General features: G+C 33.4%; 2 protein-coding genes across 4 annotated transcripts in view; one reads left to right on the plus strand and one right to left on the minus strand.

The window, feature by feature from the left end:
* Positions 1 to 743: 743 nt before the first annotated feature.
* LOC130625194 (uncharacterized) lies at positions 744 to 2,592 on the plus strand. Its single transcript, XM_057440257.1, has 5 exons — positions 744 to 802; positions 920 to 988; positions 1,290 to 1,637; positions 1,722 to 1,811; positions 1,953 to 2,592. The coding sequence occupies exons 1-5, from the start codon at positions 744 to 746 to the stop codon at positions 2,590 to 2,592; spliced, it is 1,206 nt and encodes a 401-aa protein (XP_057296240.1).
* Positions 2,593 to 4,729: 2,137 nt separating this feature from the next.
* LOC130626135 (basic helix-loop-helix ARNT-like protein 1) overlaps positions 4,730 to 15,966 on the minus strand; it is a 31,166-nt gene continuing 19,929 nt past the window's right edge. Inside the window, exons 4-11 of one of the 3 annotated variants that reach the window (XM_057441239.1) lie at positions 14,104 to 14,261; positions 13,253 to 13,425; positions 10,028 to 10,241; positions 9,742 to 9,937; positions 7,649 to 7,781; positions 6,310 to 6,443; positions 5,917 to 6,011; positions 4,730 to 5,365 (exon numbers count right to left, since the gene is read on the minus strand). In XM_057441239.1, coding sequence (XP_057297222.1) covers positions 5,022 to 5,365; positions 5,917 to 6,011; positions 6,310 to 6,443; positions 7,649 to 7,781; positions 9,742 to 9,937; positions 10,028 to 10,241; positions 13,253 to 13,425; positions 14,104 to 14,261 — 1,447 coding nt within the window. In that variant the 3' untranslated portion in view covers positions 4,730 to 5,021. The other 2 variants (XM_057441241.1, XM_057441240.1) reach the window with 2 other exon arrangements.

The following is a 15,966-nucleotide window of genomic DNA, read 5'->3' on the forward strand; positions in this document are numbered from 1 at the left end:
AACCTTTGTAAAAGACGATACCTAACACCAAGATAAAATTAATATTTAAAGCTAAGCTACTCATAAATAAAATCGCTTCGAAGTCTTTTTTCGATATGCAGGTGGGTTCTACATAACATTCCCAGCAGGCCAAACCTTTGGAGCCTCGTTTAACGGCATACAATCCGACAATACATGACATAATCGCCATATCGCATGGGAACGTCGCCAAATTAAACGTAAAATCTCTTACTTTATCCCAACTTGTCGGAGGCACACGTCCACATGCGTCAGGTTCTTGCCATATTGGGCAAATACACAACCTTAAGTGGACTATAGTCTTCACGATGAAATTTAAAGCTGCAATTCCATAAAATCCGAAGAGCAAAAACAAGCTCATATTAAAGTTAAGTAAGGCTGAATCTAAATCTTTGACGCTCAGCTTTGCTTTCATGTTGCAGTACTCAATTTTAGCAGGTTTGACCACAGCTGTTGCGTTCTTACTCGTGGTTACGTTCTTTCCGCTGGTGAAAGTTGCTCGCAATGTGGGGTATTTCCCCATCGACGCTAAGGCATCCATAACTGCTATGTAATGTGCTCCTAAGACCAAGACGCGAAATATAAACAACTTCAGCCATCTTTTTAACAAAATTTTATCCACTTCAACTTCAACCATGTTTCTCTAACTAACTTGATCACATATTCAGAATTGCGAGAGAAAGTCGGTAAGGATTTATTAAAAAACTGCTTTGGTGATATTTCAGATGTATCAGTACATCAGATCCTTTGAATCGCTATCAATGTTGGATTTTTCTCAAATATTGTATATGTAGAAGAACATTCGGTTAAATATTAATTTGTAAAGAGGATATGAATACGTTTTGTTGCTAAGAAATATTGCTAAGTTGCTAAGGTAATTCAACTGATTCATCATTCATAGAAATCTTTTTGCGACATCTGCAGTAATTCTTCGCGCTGAAGAATTGAACATGGAATACAAAATGTATTGGTAAAAGTTGATTTCCGCATAAGCTGATGCAAAATATATATACATTCTGGATAATATTCCCGAAAAGAAAATCCATTTTAAAAATTTATATACATCTATATATATTAGCAAGTTTTAATACATGACTTAAAATAAAAATAAAAATTTCCTCAGAATTCCGGGATAACATTGGTAACAGGCAAGACTTAAAAAACACCAGGCTAAACATTTTATCGGCTATCGATACACCCACCTACAATTTGGCTAAGTTTCTTGTACCACTTTTGGCACCCTTAACAGTTAATGAGTATACTGTTTTCAGCTCTTTTTCCTTTGCTGAAGAAATTAGTAAACAGGACAGTAGTTTGTTTATGGCTAGCCTAGATGTTGATTCTTTATTTACAAATATTCCTTTGCAAGAAACTATAGATATTTGTACTGATTCTTTATTTTCAGAGACTGACCTAGTCAGTAATTTTTGCAAAAGTGATTTTCGTAAACTCCTCTCTCTGGCCACAGAAAATTCTTATTTCACGTTTGACGGTCAACTATTCAAGCAAGTCGATGGGGTAGCTATGGGATCACCTCTTGGCCCCAGCCTTGCTAATGCTTTTCTTTCGCACCACGAAAAGACTTGGTTGGATAATTGTCCATCATCCTTTAAGCCAGTGTAATAAAGAAGATATGTTGATGATGTTTTTGTGTTGTTCTCATCTCCTAACCATTTGCCTCTATTTAAGGACTATCTTAATAGGCAACACATCAACATATCTTTCACGTCTGAGTGCGAGGCCGATAAAACTCTTCCGTTTCTTGACGTATCTGTTTCTCGCAATGAATCGAAGTTTGTTACATCTATCTATAGGAAGCCTACATTTAGTGGCGTTTACACGAATTACAACAGCTTTTTGCCGGAAGAATATAAAACGGGTTTGATAATGACATTGATTTTTCGGATATTTAAGATTGTTTTTGATTTTTCTAGGTTTCACTTAGAAATGCAAGATCTTAGAAACATTCTGTTAAGAAATGGCTACCCGTCAAGTTTGATTGATCAATGCATTAAGTCTTTTCTCGACAGAATGTTTCAAGATAAGAAAGTTTTCAGTACCGTGCCTAAGTTAGAAGTTCTTATTATTTTGCCATATTTGGGTAATATATCGTTGAAACTGCGAACTCACTTATTTAAAACATTTGATAAGCATCTTCCGTGCTGTAAGCTTAGGGTTATTTTCAAATCGGGTTGTAGAATTGGCAATTTTTTCCGGTTTAAGGACCGTGTTTCAAAGGCTCTGCGTTCAAAAGTCGTATATAAATATCAGTGTGATGGCTGCAATGCCATCTATTATGGGAAAACTATGCGACATTTGAAAGTTAGAGCCTGCGAACACATGGCCGTTTCTGCCTTGACTGGAAAATCCGTCAAATCTATTAACCCTAGTGCGGTTTTGGAGCATGTTGTTTTCTGTAAAAATAGACCATCTTTAGATAATTTTTCTATTATCTCCTCCGCATCTAATAATTTTGATTTGGAATTGAAGGAAAGCTTGTTAATCCGTAGGGATAAGCCAATTCTTAATAGAAATATTGCATCAATGCCATTATTTCTATTTTCAGATAATTGACTTGCCCCTACGGAATATTTGATCGTACGATGATATATCGTACGATATTTTGTATATAGTGTTGAATTTGTCAATTGTAAATAGCTATACTTGAAAATGGCCGTCGTACGGCCGAAACGTCGTTAAAGAGTTGTGTTCGTTTTTCATTTCCAAAAGTCTGAACATACACACCAATTCAATCAGGCTAAACATCTTCAAAAAACTTCAGAACACCAGGCTAAACATCTTTAAAAACTTAAGAACACCAGGCTAAACATCTTTGACATAAATACGATAAAGAAAACATTTTTCGTACTATTTTCTAAAATTTCTCAGCCATTTGCGTTCAGACTGAAATCCTTATTCTACAAATATTTCAAATTCCTCAACCGTCATCAGCGAAAAATCACTTAAAAATTATTAAAGCAGGGGCACTTATTTACAAATATTTCCCTAACCCCAGGGCGCTTAATCTGTCATTTACGGTATCAGTGATGCATTTTCATCTTTCAACGGTTGCTTGTGTTAACAGTGTTTTGATGTTGCTGCATCATATATGCAATTAAATTTTCGTTTGTTTAAAATGTTTTTAGCCATCTTTCACCTTTACTGCATCTCAGTGAAGTTCATTTCCTCGTCGGTTTGTTTACATATATATAAATCAATCTCATTGGACAAATTTCAATCAGTCGACCATAAAGTAGAAAGGGATCCTCTTTTAAATTCGATCTAATACGACCGTCCGGTCGATGTCGATCGACGAAGATTATGCAATGTTCTATTTTTAGTAACATCGATGCGATCGACGTAGATAAATTCGACCACATTTGTTTAACAGAAAACCCGCCGTTAAGGTCCATATGTAACTTTGTGGATTTCCAGGAAGCAATGGATCAGAAGATGAACAGTAAAAAATAAATAAGAACACATTTTTAAATCTTTAATGAAATAAAATGATATACAAAAGTCTCATTTTTTGTAAATAAACATTCAAGTGACAAAACATAAAAAATAAAATGCAATAACTGGTTAAAAAAATAAACTAAAAAATACTAAATCTATTGTTCTTGTATAAGATAAATATAAAATTTTAAAGCGCGGTAGTAGAATTTTGGTTCTTTTTTCTATTTTCGAAGTTTCACTGAGTTCTCTCTATTCAAATTTCAATTTTTTTTTATCTTAAATAATTTAATTAAAATTTTCGTGAAAGGTCGGTTGAGCGTTGTTGTTTGAGAAAGCAGAACTTTCTTTCCACAAAACTCGGAAATATAAGAATTTCAAGGACTACATTTTCGAGGATCACAAAACGATGACGCTAGTAAACAAACAAATAGAAACCTAGCATATATTAAAATTTCAGTTTCCAAGTCACTTGCAACTATAGGAATAAACCAAAGACGTTTAAGAAAAAATCTAAATTTAAATATTTCAAAGCCTTAAAAAGTGAAATTTTTTAAAGTACAATTACTGTTGCAAAAAAACAAAAAAACTTCAACTTATATATTATATATATATATATATATATATATATATATATATATATATATATATATATATATATATATATATATATATATATATATATATATATATATATATATATATATATATATATATATATATATATATATATATATATATATATATATATATATATATATATATATATATATATATATATATATATATATATATATATATATATATATATATATATATATATATATATATATAAATACACATTTTTTACAATTTATCCAACCGATTACACGTTTCATTACGCACTACGTTTTTGTTCAATTCAACTTTAACATGATAAACTAAAGGTTTTTTCGCAAAAATAAAATAAAAACCTGATTAAGAAATTGAATTTATGTATCATTTCCACGCAGTACAAAACCAACAATTGCAGTACAAAACCAACAATATAAATTAACTGTGATCGACCGCACAATTAAACCACCGCGGGATAAATCAGCCTTAGCCATCCGTAAAATTTAGCGTGCGCTAAAATCTAAAAATCGCCATCCTCAAAATCAAGCCCACGCAAAGATTAATTCACACGTACATCATCTTGACATTTCGAGTGTTTAAATCTACTTTAGGAATACTCTAAGGCTTGCGGTATGCCTTTTTTTCCTACAAAAAGATTCCCATGTTATGACCGTGTACATTTTATATTCCGTTTAAAAACATGTTATCGAGTTTGATCGATCTACAGATCCAGATATACATATAGGCTATGATCACATATTCCAGTAAATATTAACAAGGTATATAATCTATATTATTTATATCTAATATTATTTATTTTAACATGTCAATAACAAACACGAACAGTGAGTAAGCGAGTCCAGCAAAACGCTGTCACTAAGCGAGTCCAACAAAATGTTAGAGTAAGCGAGTCTCACAAAACGTTCTAAGTAAGCGAGTCTAACAAAACGTTATGATCAAGTAGAAGCGTAACCACTGGAGAACGTATCACTACCATCTGTTCCCTTGCTTCTTTTTAATAAACCTTTTGAGGTTATGGAAGCCACTGCGCACTCTTGCTGCTTAAAACTATGATGATCCGCATCGTAACCTCTGATGTTTTGTTTCGAGGAACAAAACGGTAACGATTGTCTACTACTGTCACAACTATCGCTGTCTTCTTTAACTTCAGTTCTCTGTAGCAATTTTGTCAGCAGATCAGTGTCGACACCACTGTTTCGAAGCACGTTCAGCGTTAGTGGGGTTATTATAGAATTATTTTCCGCATCTCTACTCGATTGGCTTTCCGCTTCGTCGTGTACTAATAATACAAGATTACACTTGAAAATACATAAGTTACCGAGCTTTTGAGAAAGTGATCAAAAGCGAAAAAAACTATAAGGCGAAAGTGCAATCTTCTAACACGCACACGCATGAAAGTGTTCAGTATTGCGCAATATTTAAGAGTGTTTTTGCACACACTGTTAGTTACAAAGTCAAAATCAAATGTAATGTATGGTGACGTAACTTTATGACTTTGGAAAATAAATTAGCTTTGATTGTTGCCATTTGTGCGCGAATTTATGCTTCCAGTGGACATTGTTTAAATATATCTAGGGTTGCAGAGCTATGCTGTATAAAGATCCAATAATAAGGGCACAATACAGCAAAGGTTTTCTAGGAACATCATACTTTTCGATCGAAGTGGAGTTTAACCTCATGGAGCTACTGCTACTTTTATTTACATCGAAAGTGTTGCATTTTTGTAGGATAATCAGTCACAAGTTATTGCGTAGAATACTCCACCCCAACAATAGCATAAAACGCCTAACCTACAGAAGTATAACAAGGACGCAACAAAAATGCTCTTACTATGTCCCATAGCTCTATATTGAAGTTCCAATGAGCTTAACCTGTCCAAATCATTCGGAACTGCTTTTGTGCATTCGGAGCGGCCTTTAAGTTCCCTAAATATAATTTTTTTACGCAGAATGATTTCACCATACCAAAAGGCTGTCGAATATAGAACGCTTTTGGAATATGCCTTAAAAGCTCATATTAAAAAATCTAATTGACTGGCGAAACATACTGCGCTGCTGGAGATAGAAATCAATTCTACCTTGGAAAGCTGAATACTCGTAATATTTCGCCTAGTAGAGATAAAACTTAAGTCTTAAAATCAATATAATTGTTCCCACCACTTACACGACACGCAAATGGCGAGGGCGTTAACGTAAGGGCGTTGGTACAAGATTAAACTATTACCTTCCCATTACAAAATTTTGGTGAGAAACAAATTCAAGCTCTTTTGTAAAGGGATTGAATAAACTGAAAGCAACGGTACGCATGTGCAACAAACCACCATTTTTTAGTTTGAACCGGTATATGTCTGATACAACCTAAAAACAATATATAACATTTCACAAACTTGCTTTTCTGCAACAAACTAGTCACAAAATTCCAAGCATCTGAACCAAACACTTAAAATCAAAAAAAAAAAAAAACCCGTAGGCATAAAGGGGAATCTTTTCGTTGAGATTCAACAACGAGTATACGCGGTTGTGTATAGCAACAGTAGCCGTTAGAAGCACTAATTTTCGCGTTTTTTGAGCATTTTAGCGAAATTAAATGCCCCGCGAAAATTATTACCCGCGAAATTCTTTTTTAATTGAAATTTGCGAAAATTAATACCCGCAAAAAAGCAAAATTTATCAGGTAGAGATGATAAACAAGACATCCTTAAAAATACCACGCATATATTCCCAAAACCTAATCGACTACAACTTTATCACATCGTTTGTTTTTCTTCCCAAACATGTCTCCAATGTCTCTTGACCGAACTTCCGCCTTCTTTTTATTTTTTGTGTTTGACGAAGCCACACACGGCGTACATTTGCTGATTCCCACGAAATCGTTTTCCATTATCTCTTCATCTTTTGATTCGAGATAGAGTTCCCCTAACAACAGTTCATACTGGGCAATCAATGAATGGTTCGTTATGCTGCTGGGCATTGTGACGGTGACAAGACCAGGAACCTCGAGTCCACCTTGAATAAGAGGGCTACGATACGAACAATTCGTAAAAATCAATACTCGCGAAAAATCAAAATATCTTCGATTCGCCAAAATTAATACTTTTTTTGACTCGCGAAAATAATATTAGTACTCCCAAGGTGAGTAAACATGACAAATGCGACAGAACGAAAACAGTAGGATAAAAAAGGAGTCCCTTTCATAAGAATCGTGATAACCGGTAGAGTTTACCTATTTTTCTTTCTTATGTGTATCAGAAATCTAGGATGCAAATCTTTGTCCGGGTTGCTATTAGCTGTCACATGCATAAGGAATGAGTGTTTGACTCATTGACGGTAACATAAACTTTCTAGCACAAAAAGCACAACAAGCAGCTACATTAAATTTCTTACATTAGTTTGATAAAATGAGACATGACACAAACGAAAAGTGGTATCTTAAGGCTGACTTACACTAAAATAAGGTGTGGAGCAAGCAAACCTTGTCACGCCTGCAAACGACACTTGAATTTCTACCATAATCGTATTATAATGTCAAATAAATAATCGTTTCGCGTTTGCTTTATACTCACCCTTTCTTGGTGTTTATTTTGTATAGCTAGCCTGTACGTTTCACTTAAAGCCTGGATGTCATTTTTGTGTACAAATCTGTACTCAGAATTACCTACAAGTTCTTGAGGTAGGTAGCCAGAAACTGGGAACACCCTAACAATAGAACAAAAATATTACAATGGCTACAAGCGAATATCAAACACGAGAATAACCAATAAAACAATGACATTTTTACACAGGCGTGCAAACCTTATTTACAGTTATTGCAGGCATATTATGATTTTTTTAGAAAATCCAAAATCTTTACTTTCTAGCGTTTATTAATAAGTATCATGTGCAAAAAATTGTAAAATTATTATATCATACAAATTGTTATTCACATTTGGTGATAATATGGGATAATATAGCACACGGATAATATACCAAATATGCCAAACATTGGACCGTTCTAATAGTTTGTTTATTATCCTTGGTGTTAAACGACCTAGGTATTAGCTACCTTCTTTTTTAAACAACAGTTTTGAAAATAACATTATCCAGGCTTACTGATAGTGGTTTAAAAATAGTAGTTGACCTCGTGGGTGTCTTACCTCGTTTTTTCTCCAAGTGAGGGTAGTTTTGTTAGTATTTATAACTCACATTTTACGCATTTATTTGTTATTTCAGAATTGGGATACTAATATGACTTAGTGGGACAAGTTGGACTTTCCTTGGAATGCTCTTGCTTATTTGCGCCACATTTTAAGCCTTTATCGTAGATTGTGTTCGTTAAAAAAAAATTAGTAAATTTTTGTAAAGTAAGTAAAACTTACTTTAATCAGTAAAAACAATGTAAAATTTTTTTGTGGGGTCAAAAACAAAATTTTTGGTTTTATAAAAATTCCACCTTCTAGTATTTTTTGATAAGTAACTTTGTTAAAAAAATCAAGAAATCCAATGAATGGATGCAAAGAAAAGCTGTGACGGGTTTACACATTGGCTCGCTCACCTAAGGAGGAATTTGGATGCACAACGCGCTTTCTTGAGTCTTTACAAATGGGTTCCGTTTTTACCTCGCCATAAGTTTTGTTGTTATCTGTTAGTGCTTTGTCCACGATTTTGCGGAGTGTTATGGTACCGATTTAACATTGTGTCCTGTCCTGGACGAAATGTTAAACTTTTAACCCAATTTGCTTGGTAAGCTCGGCGAAAAGCACATCTCAACGACTCAGGAGTGCTTTTCGCTTTTAAAAAAACATAAGCAGAAAAAAAAGTTGCTTACCTCTTAATATATGCCTCGGGTTTTTAAGCTAATTTGACAAAAACATTTACTGTTTTATAAAATTGTGTTTACTGAAGAATTTAAAAAAAAAGACCTATAAAGGTCCTGGCTAAGACATTTTTAGTGCAAAAATAGGTAAATTGGCAATTGTGCCCCTACACTCCCAGCTGTAGCAGTACGCGTATGTTGTCGCTTCGTTCAAAATTTCGCCTAAGGAGAAAAAAATCATGTATCCGCTCCTGGATGTGTAGACCCTAATTTATTACAACAAAGTACTTTCGCAACCGCAGCCAGTAACTGTGGTGTCCCTCTATGGTCCATCCTTGGATCCCTCCTTTTTCTTATTACATTCAAAGATGCTGGGGAATCCTTGATTCACTCTAAGGTTATCATGTATGCTGATGATACAGTAGTCTATGTATCAGGCAAATCAAAAGATGAAGTCGAGAAAAAAAACAGACGGACAATTTTGCTGGAATTGCTGACTGGTTAGACAAAAACGATTTAATTATAAACACGAGGAAAGGAAAAACGGAGCTTAAGATATACACAAACAAAACAGTTACCAGAGAGAGAAGCTGGATACTTTTAAAGAACACATTAAACATGTGTTTTTCCCAGATAGGTCACGCAATAGAAGATATAGTACAAACCAGTTACTACACCTCACTCATCAACATTTAACGCTATTGCCAATCGAAAATAAAAATGTTGCAGTGGTGACAATTTTAAACATGGCGTGATTTGAGGGACTTGGCATTTTGACTAAATATTTAAGAGATTGAGAACTCTATGGAGAGCGGCACTTATCTGATGAGATGTCAAACAAAGAAAGCATGGTTGCTGACTTACCTAGGATCAACATACAAGTATGTCGCATCTGCAGTATGCCTAGAGGAGTACTGACCAGGAGTAGCTGTATACCGTTTTGTGTTAGCTGTTGAAGGGACAGCAACACCAACGAAGCAAGAAAATGTTGACACCTTTTCATTACTACTGGTTTTTGACATGTTGGTTTTCCACGACTTCAGGAAACCGTTACATGACACTGTAAATAACCGAATAAGAATAGATTTAGATATAAAGGTTAAAAATGTAATACACACAACACATATCAGAAAACATAACACAATATTACCTGGTATATTAAAAACTGTTGCTGATGATATAATATTCAATTTTGAAGGTTTTAGGCGTAAACAAAACGATCGCTTTGTACTTCTACAATCCAGTGTTGGACTATCAGATAATCTATTCCCTGGCAATGAATCGTTGGGTAACAGCATATTTTGAACAACATCAACATCCTTTGGATCAACAAGATCTAACAGACTATGACCTACCAGTTCATCCTACGTAAAAAAAACATACATCAAAACATATCTGAGATGAACTGCAATTGTCGAGCAAGCAAGATAACAATCCAGACTGAAAAAAGCCGTCTTCATATTAATAATAATTTGTCTGTCACTGCGCGAGAATAAATATTTTTGCTTGATATTTCCATGCATCAAAACAAGTCTTGTTTATTGCCAACTTAATTAGCTTACAGAGTAAGCTTTGGTTTCCACATTTATTTTTTGTATTTTCTTTAGTTTTAAAGTTACCTTTTAAGAGGTGCACAAAAATTAAATGTGCGCGAAACCTAGGAGGGAGTAAATAAAATGAGCACTAAAAGATGCGCGGAAATTAATCTCAGATGCAAATTTCATGAATTAGGGTAATGTCAATCTTGGTACATTTATGCATTCAAAAAAAGATATTCTACTGATAGCTAAATCTAAACACAATTACGGGTCCCTTACATAATCATGTTGCCACATATAACGTCGATTGGAGGTTTACCTCCTCCCCTGTTACTTTTTTATGCAAGACGCTATATTACAATAATGTAAATGTCGTCAAAAGTGCTTCATGGTCATAGCACCAACAAAATTTAAACAAAAAACGTTTACATTTCGTTTTGCAAGAAGTTTGTAAGGCACCCCAAGACACCAGCAACAAATAAACAAAATTGGTTTGATAGGAAACTTTGGAATCTATGCAAAAAGTTGGTTTAGTGATATAATTTGTCAGATTAAATAGATTTTTCATGCAATTTTTATTGTGAAACTTCATAGGCCGTTTCAATATTCTCGGTTGGTGTCCTTTTTCCATGGTCTTAAAAAAGGTGGGATGTTTTTAAAAGTTAACTTAATATATATAACAAAAACAAATTCTTTTTGAGGGCTGCTTATTTTGTGTATTCACGTGAACAAGGTAATCTTACGAAAAGTTACAACCTTCAACAAAATTTTGTAACAGTCGACTCATGATATCCGAATTGCGGTAGGTCTCACTCTTTTATATAAAAATATATATATGCCTGAAAACCATGGTAGCGACATTTTGTAAGGACAACGAGGAGAGCAAAAAAAGTCAAGGTAATTGCTTGAATTTTATGATTTTCCAACTTGTAGTAAATTTTTTGTATTTTCTGAATTTTTTAATGGTCAGTGAGAAAGCACGAAACGATGCTATTTCCGGAAATAGTTTATTAGCAATCATTCAATTTCTCAGCTAGCTAGGTACGTTCGAGGTGCAATCTATTAAGATATAAAATTACTAGTAAGTTTTAACAAACCATATATTGCACATCTTTCAAAATTAAGTTTTTTATGGCTGATTGGTAGCAAACAGCTTCATCATTCTTAAATTTACGCAAATCAACACAGCTTTTCGATGCTATTTAATTTTATGATTAATTTTGTGCGTAAAAAGTATTATAATAATATAAATTTTCTCATTTATTACTAGGAAAATTAATTTATATATTGGAATATAATTGACATAATATTCCAGTACCATAGAGGAAATTGAAAAGGATATCGCTATGTTGAAGAAGTGTGATAAATAGGGAAGAAGAAGCAACTTTAATGGTCCACAATTTAACATATGCAGAAGCACATGGAGGAGGAGGCTTAGCTTATTCTTTCGTTACATTGTTATGTAATGTTCATAAAGGTTGTTCTCACAGCAATTTGATATAATGTGGTCTAAAAGCTCATCTTGTTGCACTTATTATGGGTGTACAGTATCCAGATGTTATCCCTTTTCTGATATGATGGCTGGGCAAGTTTTCTTCTTTAGAAAAAATCCAGGAACGACTTTGGATAGCTTTAATTCCATGATTGCGAGTTTTTATTACATAGTTTTTATTAAATATATATCCCTGCATATTATCTCTCGAGTTTTTATAACTTAGTTCCAGGCCTTTCCTCAACAGCAAACCTGGTTCCCAGGGCCATTTTTTGCCTATTGATATCAGAGACGGTACAAAGAAATTAAATTCTTTGCACCTTCTCAAAAAACTTTCTAAATAGTAGCGAGCCAAGGTAGTCAAAGAAATCCTGAGATAAGGTTGCAATTTTAATGGACTGTTGGGCCACTGACAACCTCTTAGATGATGTTCACATGTTGGGGATACAAATCATTTCGGAATATCATGTGCACAGGCTACACGGTTATTTGTATACAATAATGTTTGTTTTAATTTTCAGGCTGCCATTTTGTTTCGCTTTTTCTTTTTACACGATGGTGTACTAGTATCACATTGAAATCATTTCACTGTTTGCATTGGAAAGGAATAATTTCGTTTCGCATATTGGTTACGCTCGGTTTAGTGTGAACAGACACATTATCTGGCACGAATTCGTTTCAGAACAATCAATATGTCTGCAGCATGTGAACATGTTTCAGTTTAGTGGGACTTTCTCCTCGTCTAATCTTACATTCAGTGGCATGGTAAGCAAGGCTTCGTCAACTTCGTACCCAAGGCTAACTTAAATTTTGTCATAAGAAACGGTTGCTAAACTATAACCTGCCGGTTACAGTATTGCTAGCCTAGTTTACAAGTCTAGCATGAGCTTTCAAGTAGTCAGGCTTCATGTCCTCTTTTAAAAACAAACAAAAACATGTTTTTCAATCGCTGTACTTTCAGGTGCTTCAAAATAAAAATTTAACTAATTTCATATAAGGCAGAAAGAGTATGATACTTCTCCAAAAATTGGTATGAAAAATACAATGGTTAAATCTGCTGCTACAAATAGGGAAGAAGCTACTCCCTGACTGCTCTGTGAAATTTAAGTACTGATTCGTCTAAATCACACATCTGAAAGAAGACAGCCTTTTTGTTTCTTTCTTAATTTTGAACAAAAATAGAGGTGCTAAACTGCACAAATCAGGCAATAGTTAGAATGTACAGAATAGAAAAAGCTGAGGAAACCCACATAAGAACAGCACAAACATATTCACAAATCGGTCAAATGGACACGTGTCATATGACAAACAAGCTAGCAATAAAATGTGATCATAATTTACTTACAGGGGTATGCATAATTAAACCACAAACAGCATCAGATACGTGAAGAACCTTCCCCTTGTCACAACTAATAACTATCAAAAAACCATTTTGTTTTTGCTCCAAAAGATACTTCATTTCACCCTCAGTAAGTGCATCAGGTTTGTAAGTGGCATTTGTCTGTTTACTTAAAGTTTCTAAGTGAACAAAGTGGACTCATTAGACACAGCAGTCATAACATTTAAATTACTGCTACTTCTTTAATGTCATTTTTCAGTCTCACAAATCAGTGTATATCTGAAACACACTAAAGAAACTTTTACACTTAAGAATCCAATTAATACAAAGTCTTGGCTTTTTCCCAGAAACTATTAAGTCTCTACACATTTTTACCTAATTATTTAAATCTATCAACCAACTCAATGTTCTTATCTGCATGACATCTCTAATGCAACAAATGCTTAGCCTGCTTTTTAGTTAATCTAAACCTTTTTTGTCCCCAACACTGGTGCCACATTCCCGCTAACCATTCACATATAATTCCTTTCTACACCGTCCAGATCTTCCTGCTTAACTGTCCATATCTCACTATCGTACAACATAACACTTGCCTCAAACAACCTACCTTTAATCTCAATAAACAAAACTCTGTTAGTCAACAAAAGAACTCTTTAATTTTTTTCCAGGCAACACCTATTCTGAAATAACACTTCTTCCCTCTTCACTATCAAACATATCACCTATAAGTAACAGAATTTTATCACTAACATGCCACTGATGTACATTATTATTAAAGCTAAAAATACTTTGTCAGCCATCAAAACTCGCTAATTTGAAAACAACATAATGAAAGAAAATACTTTGATCTGACTTACGAGTTAGCATCTCCACTTGTTGCACAGCTAATTCTAAAACAGAAAGTTTGTCCAATTTGTGTGGTATACTTTGACAGATAGGCACTAAAGATGAAATATCTTCAAGCATCTTATTTATACGGTTTCTTCTTTTCTTCTCAATTTGTCGATGATAAGCCCTAAGGAATAAAAAAAGAGTAAATTTGTTTATCACAGCCATGTAAAAATAAGTTTTGTAATTGAACAAAAAATATTCTAAGAAATTTTATTTCCACAACAATAAATGTTTAGTTTTGCGTTAATTTTAGAGTTATTCAAAGAGAGAGAGAGTTAAGCATTATTTTACATCCTTCTTGTTTTATAAAAAATATTGCCTCAGAATTTGTTAAAAAACAGGAACAAAATAAGGTTAACTTCAGAAAAATAACTTAGACTAAATCTTCTCAAAAAATATGGCTGTTTCTTTCCTTATCTATAATGAGTGCAAAATAATAAATTCATATTTTCTTACTTATTTATAAACATGAAGCTCCAATAGCAACAAAAACAAATTTTTCGTATATAAGCATTCACTAAAATTTGAGAAAAAACAAGGACCTACCTAGATTTAAAAAATCAGAAAATAACTAATAATCCAATCTTCAGAAAAGTTTGAAAATCTGTATTTTTAAAAATTTTGACTCATTTTACCCAAGAATCGGCATTATTGGGCAAAAAACAAAATTGTCAAAAAACTGACTTGGTCACATTTAAGAGTCAATTGTTCCATATCCTTGTGCAAAAAATCAGAATAAACTAATGATCTAACCTTGAGAAATGTCCCAAAAACCATATTTTAGGACCTGTTCATTTTGCACATAAATTCTGCAATTTTTGAGCTAATAAGATTTTTTTTAATGAAACTAACTTTGAATAAAACGTAGCCTAGAATAAACTCGCTTGTTCATGACATGATAATATTTATGTTATTCAATGACGATGACTGAACAGATAAGTGGTAATATTTTGAAAAGAAACTAACATTGTCACATTCCAGGGTCTATTTTTCCCTGTCACTGTCGGAAAAATCAAAAAAACCCTGATTATCCAATCCTAAGAAATGTTGTTAACAATTGGACAGGTTGCATAAATCTGCCATTTTTGACCCAATAAGATTTTTTCTAAAAAACCTGAATTCGACACATTCAGGGGTCTATTGTTCTCTATCTTTGTGCAAAAAAATCAGGATACTAATACTAATAATCAAATTCTTAACAAATCTGGTAACGTACGGACACAGGTCAATTTATAGGACCTGTACTTGGTAGGTTCAAAAACTTAAATAAGAACAAAATGAGGCTAATTTAAGATATTGTGTTCATACTATAAGAAAAAAAAAGAACAAAACAGGCTAATAAAATGCTGAAAAATTAAAAACAACCTAACTAAGGTCAGACTTTACTGGTTCTTTTAAGAAAATGTTCATTCTCAATGATGACAAAAATGATTTCTTTATCTTCTTTGCATTTGCATTTAAAATCTTTAGGTAGAGAGTTTTTTGAATCCTAATGGGCACTGGATATTATTAACACTGAAACAATAATTTGACTTCGTGCAGATAAAAATCCACAGAGAATAAACAGAAAATTACATAAAAAATACACAATAATTATCACCTGTTTCAAAATAGTGAAAGTACCACAAGACAACATAGTACAATAGTATAATAATAAATTAAGATATAAATTTCCCTTCAATGTTCATCCTTCTACATCAGCTCTACTTAATTTATGTGGGCAAGTACTTATGCATTAATGATGTGACTCGTATGAAACTTATGGAAGTTTTGCTCTTATTTCTACATTTAACTGTGTTCCTTATGAAACAGCCTCATCAAAATATAAA

The sequence above is a fragment of the Hydractinia symbiolongicarpus genome, chromosome 14, assembly GCF_029227915.1.
Source record: "Hydractinia symbiolongicarpus strain clone_291-10 chromosome 14, HSymV2.1, whole genome shotgun sequence".
NCBI classification, from domain to species: domain Eukaryota; kingdom Metazoa; phylum Cnidaria; class Hydrozoa; order Anthoathecata; family Hydractiniidae; genus Hydractinia; species Hydractinia symbiolongicarpus.

Excerpts from the sequence above, each read along its gene's own strand:
- LOC130625194 (XM_057440257.1), top strand. The coding sequence starts at position 744 with ATGTATCAGTACATCAGATCCTTTGAATCGCTATCAATGTTGGATTTT. Across the intron at positions 989-1,289 it reads ATGGAATACAAAATGTATTG|CTCTTTTTCCTTTGCTGAAG; the intron begins GTAAAAGTTGAT and ends TACTGTTTTCAG. Across the intron at positions 1,638-1,721 it reads CCATCATCCTTTAAGCCAGT|GCAACACATCAACATATCTT; the intron begins GTAATAAAGAAG and ends CTATCTTAATAG.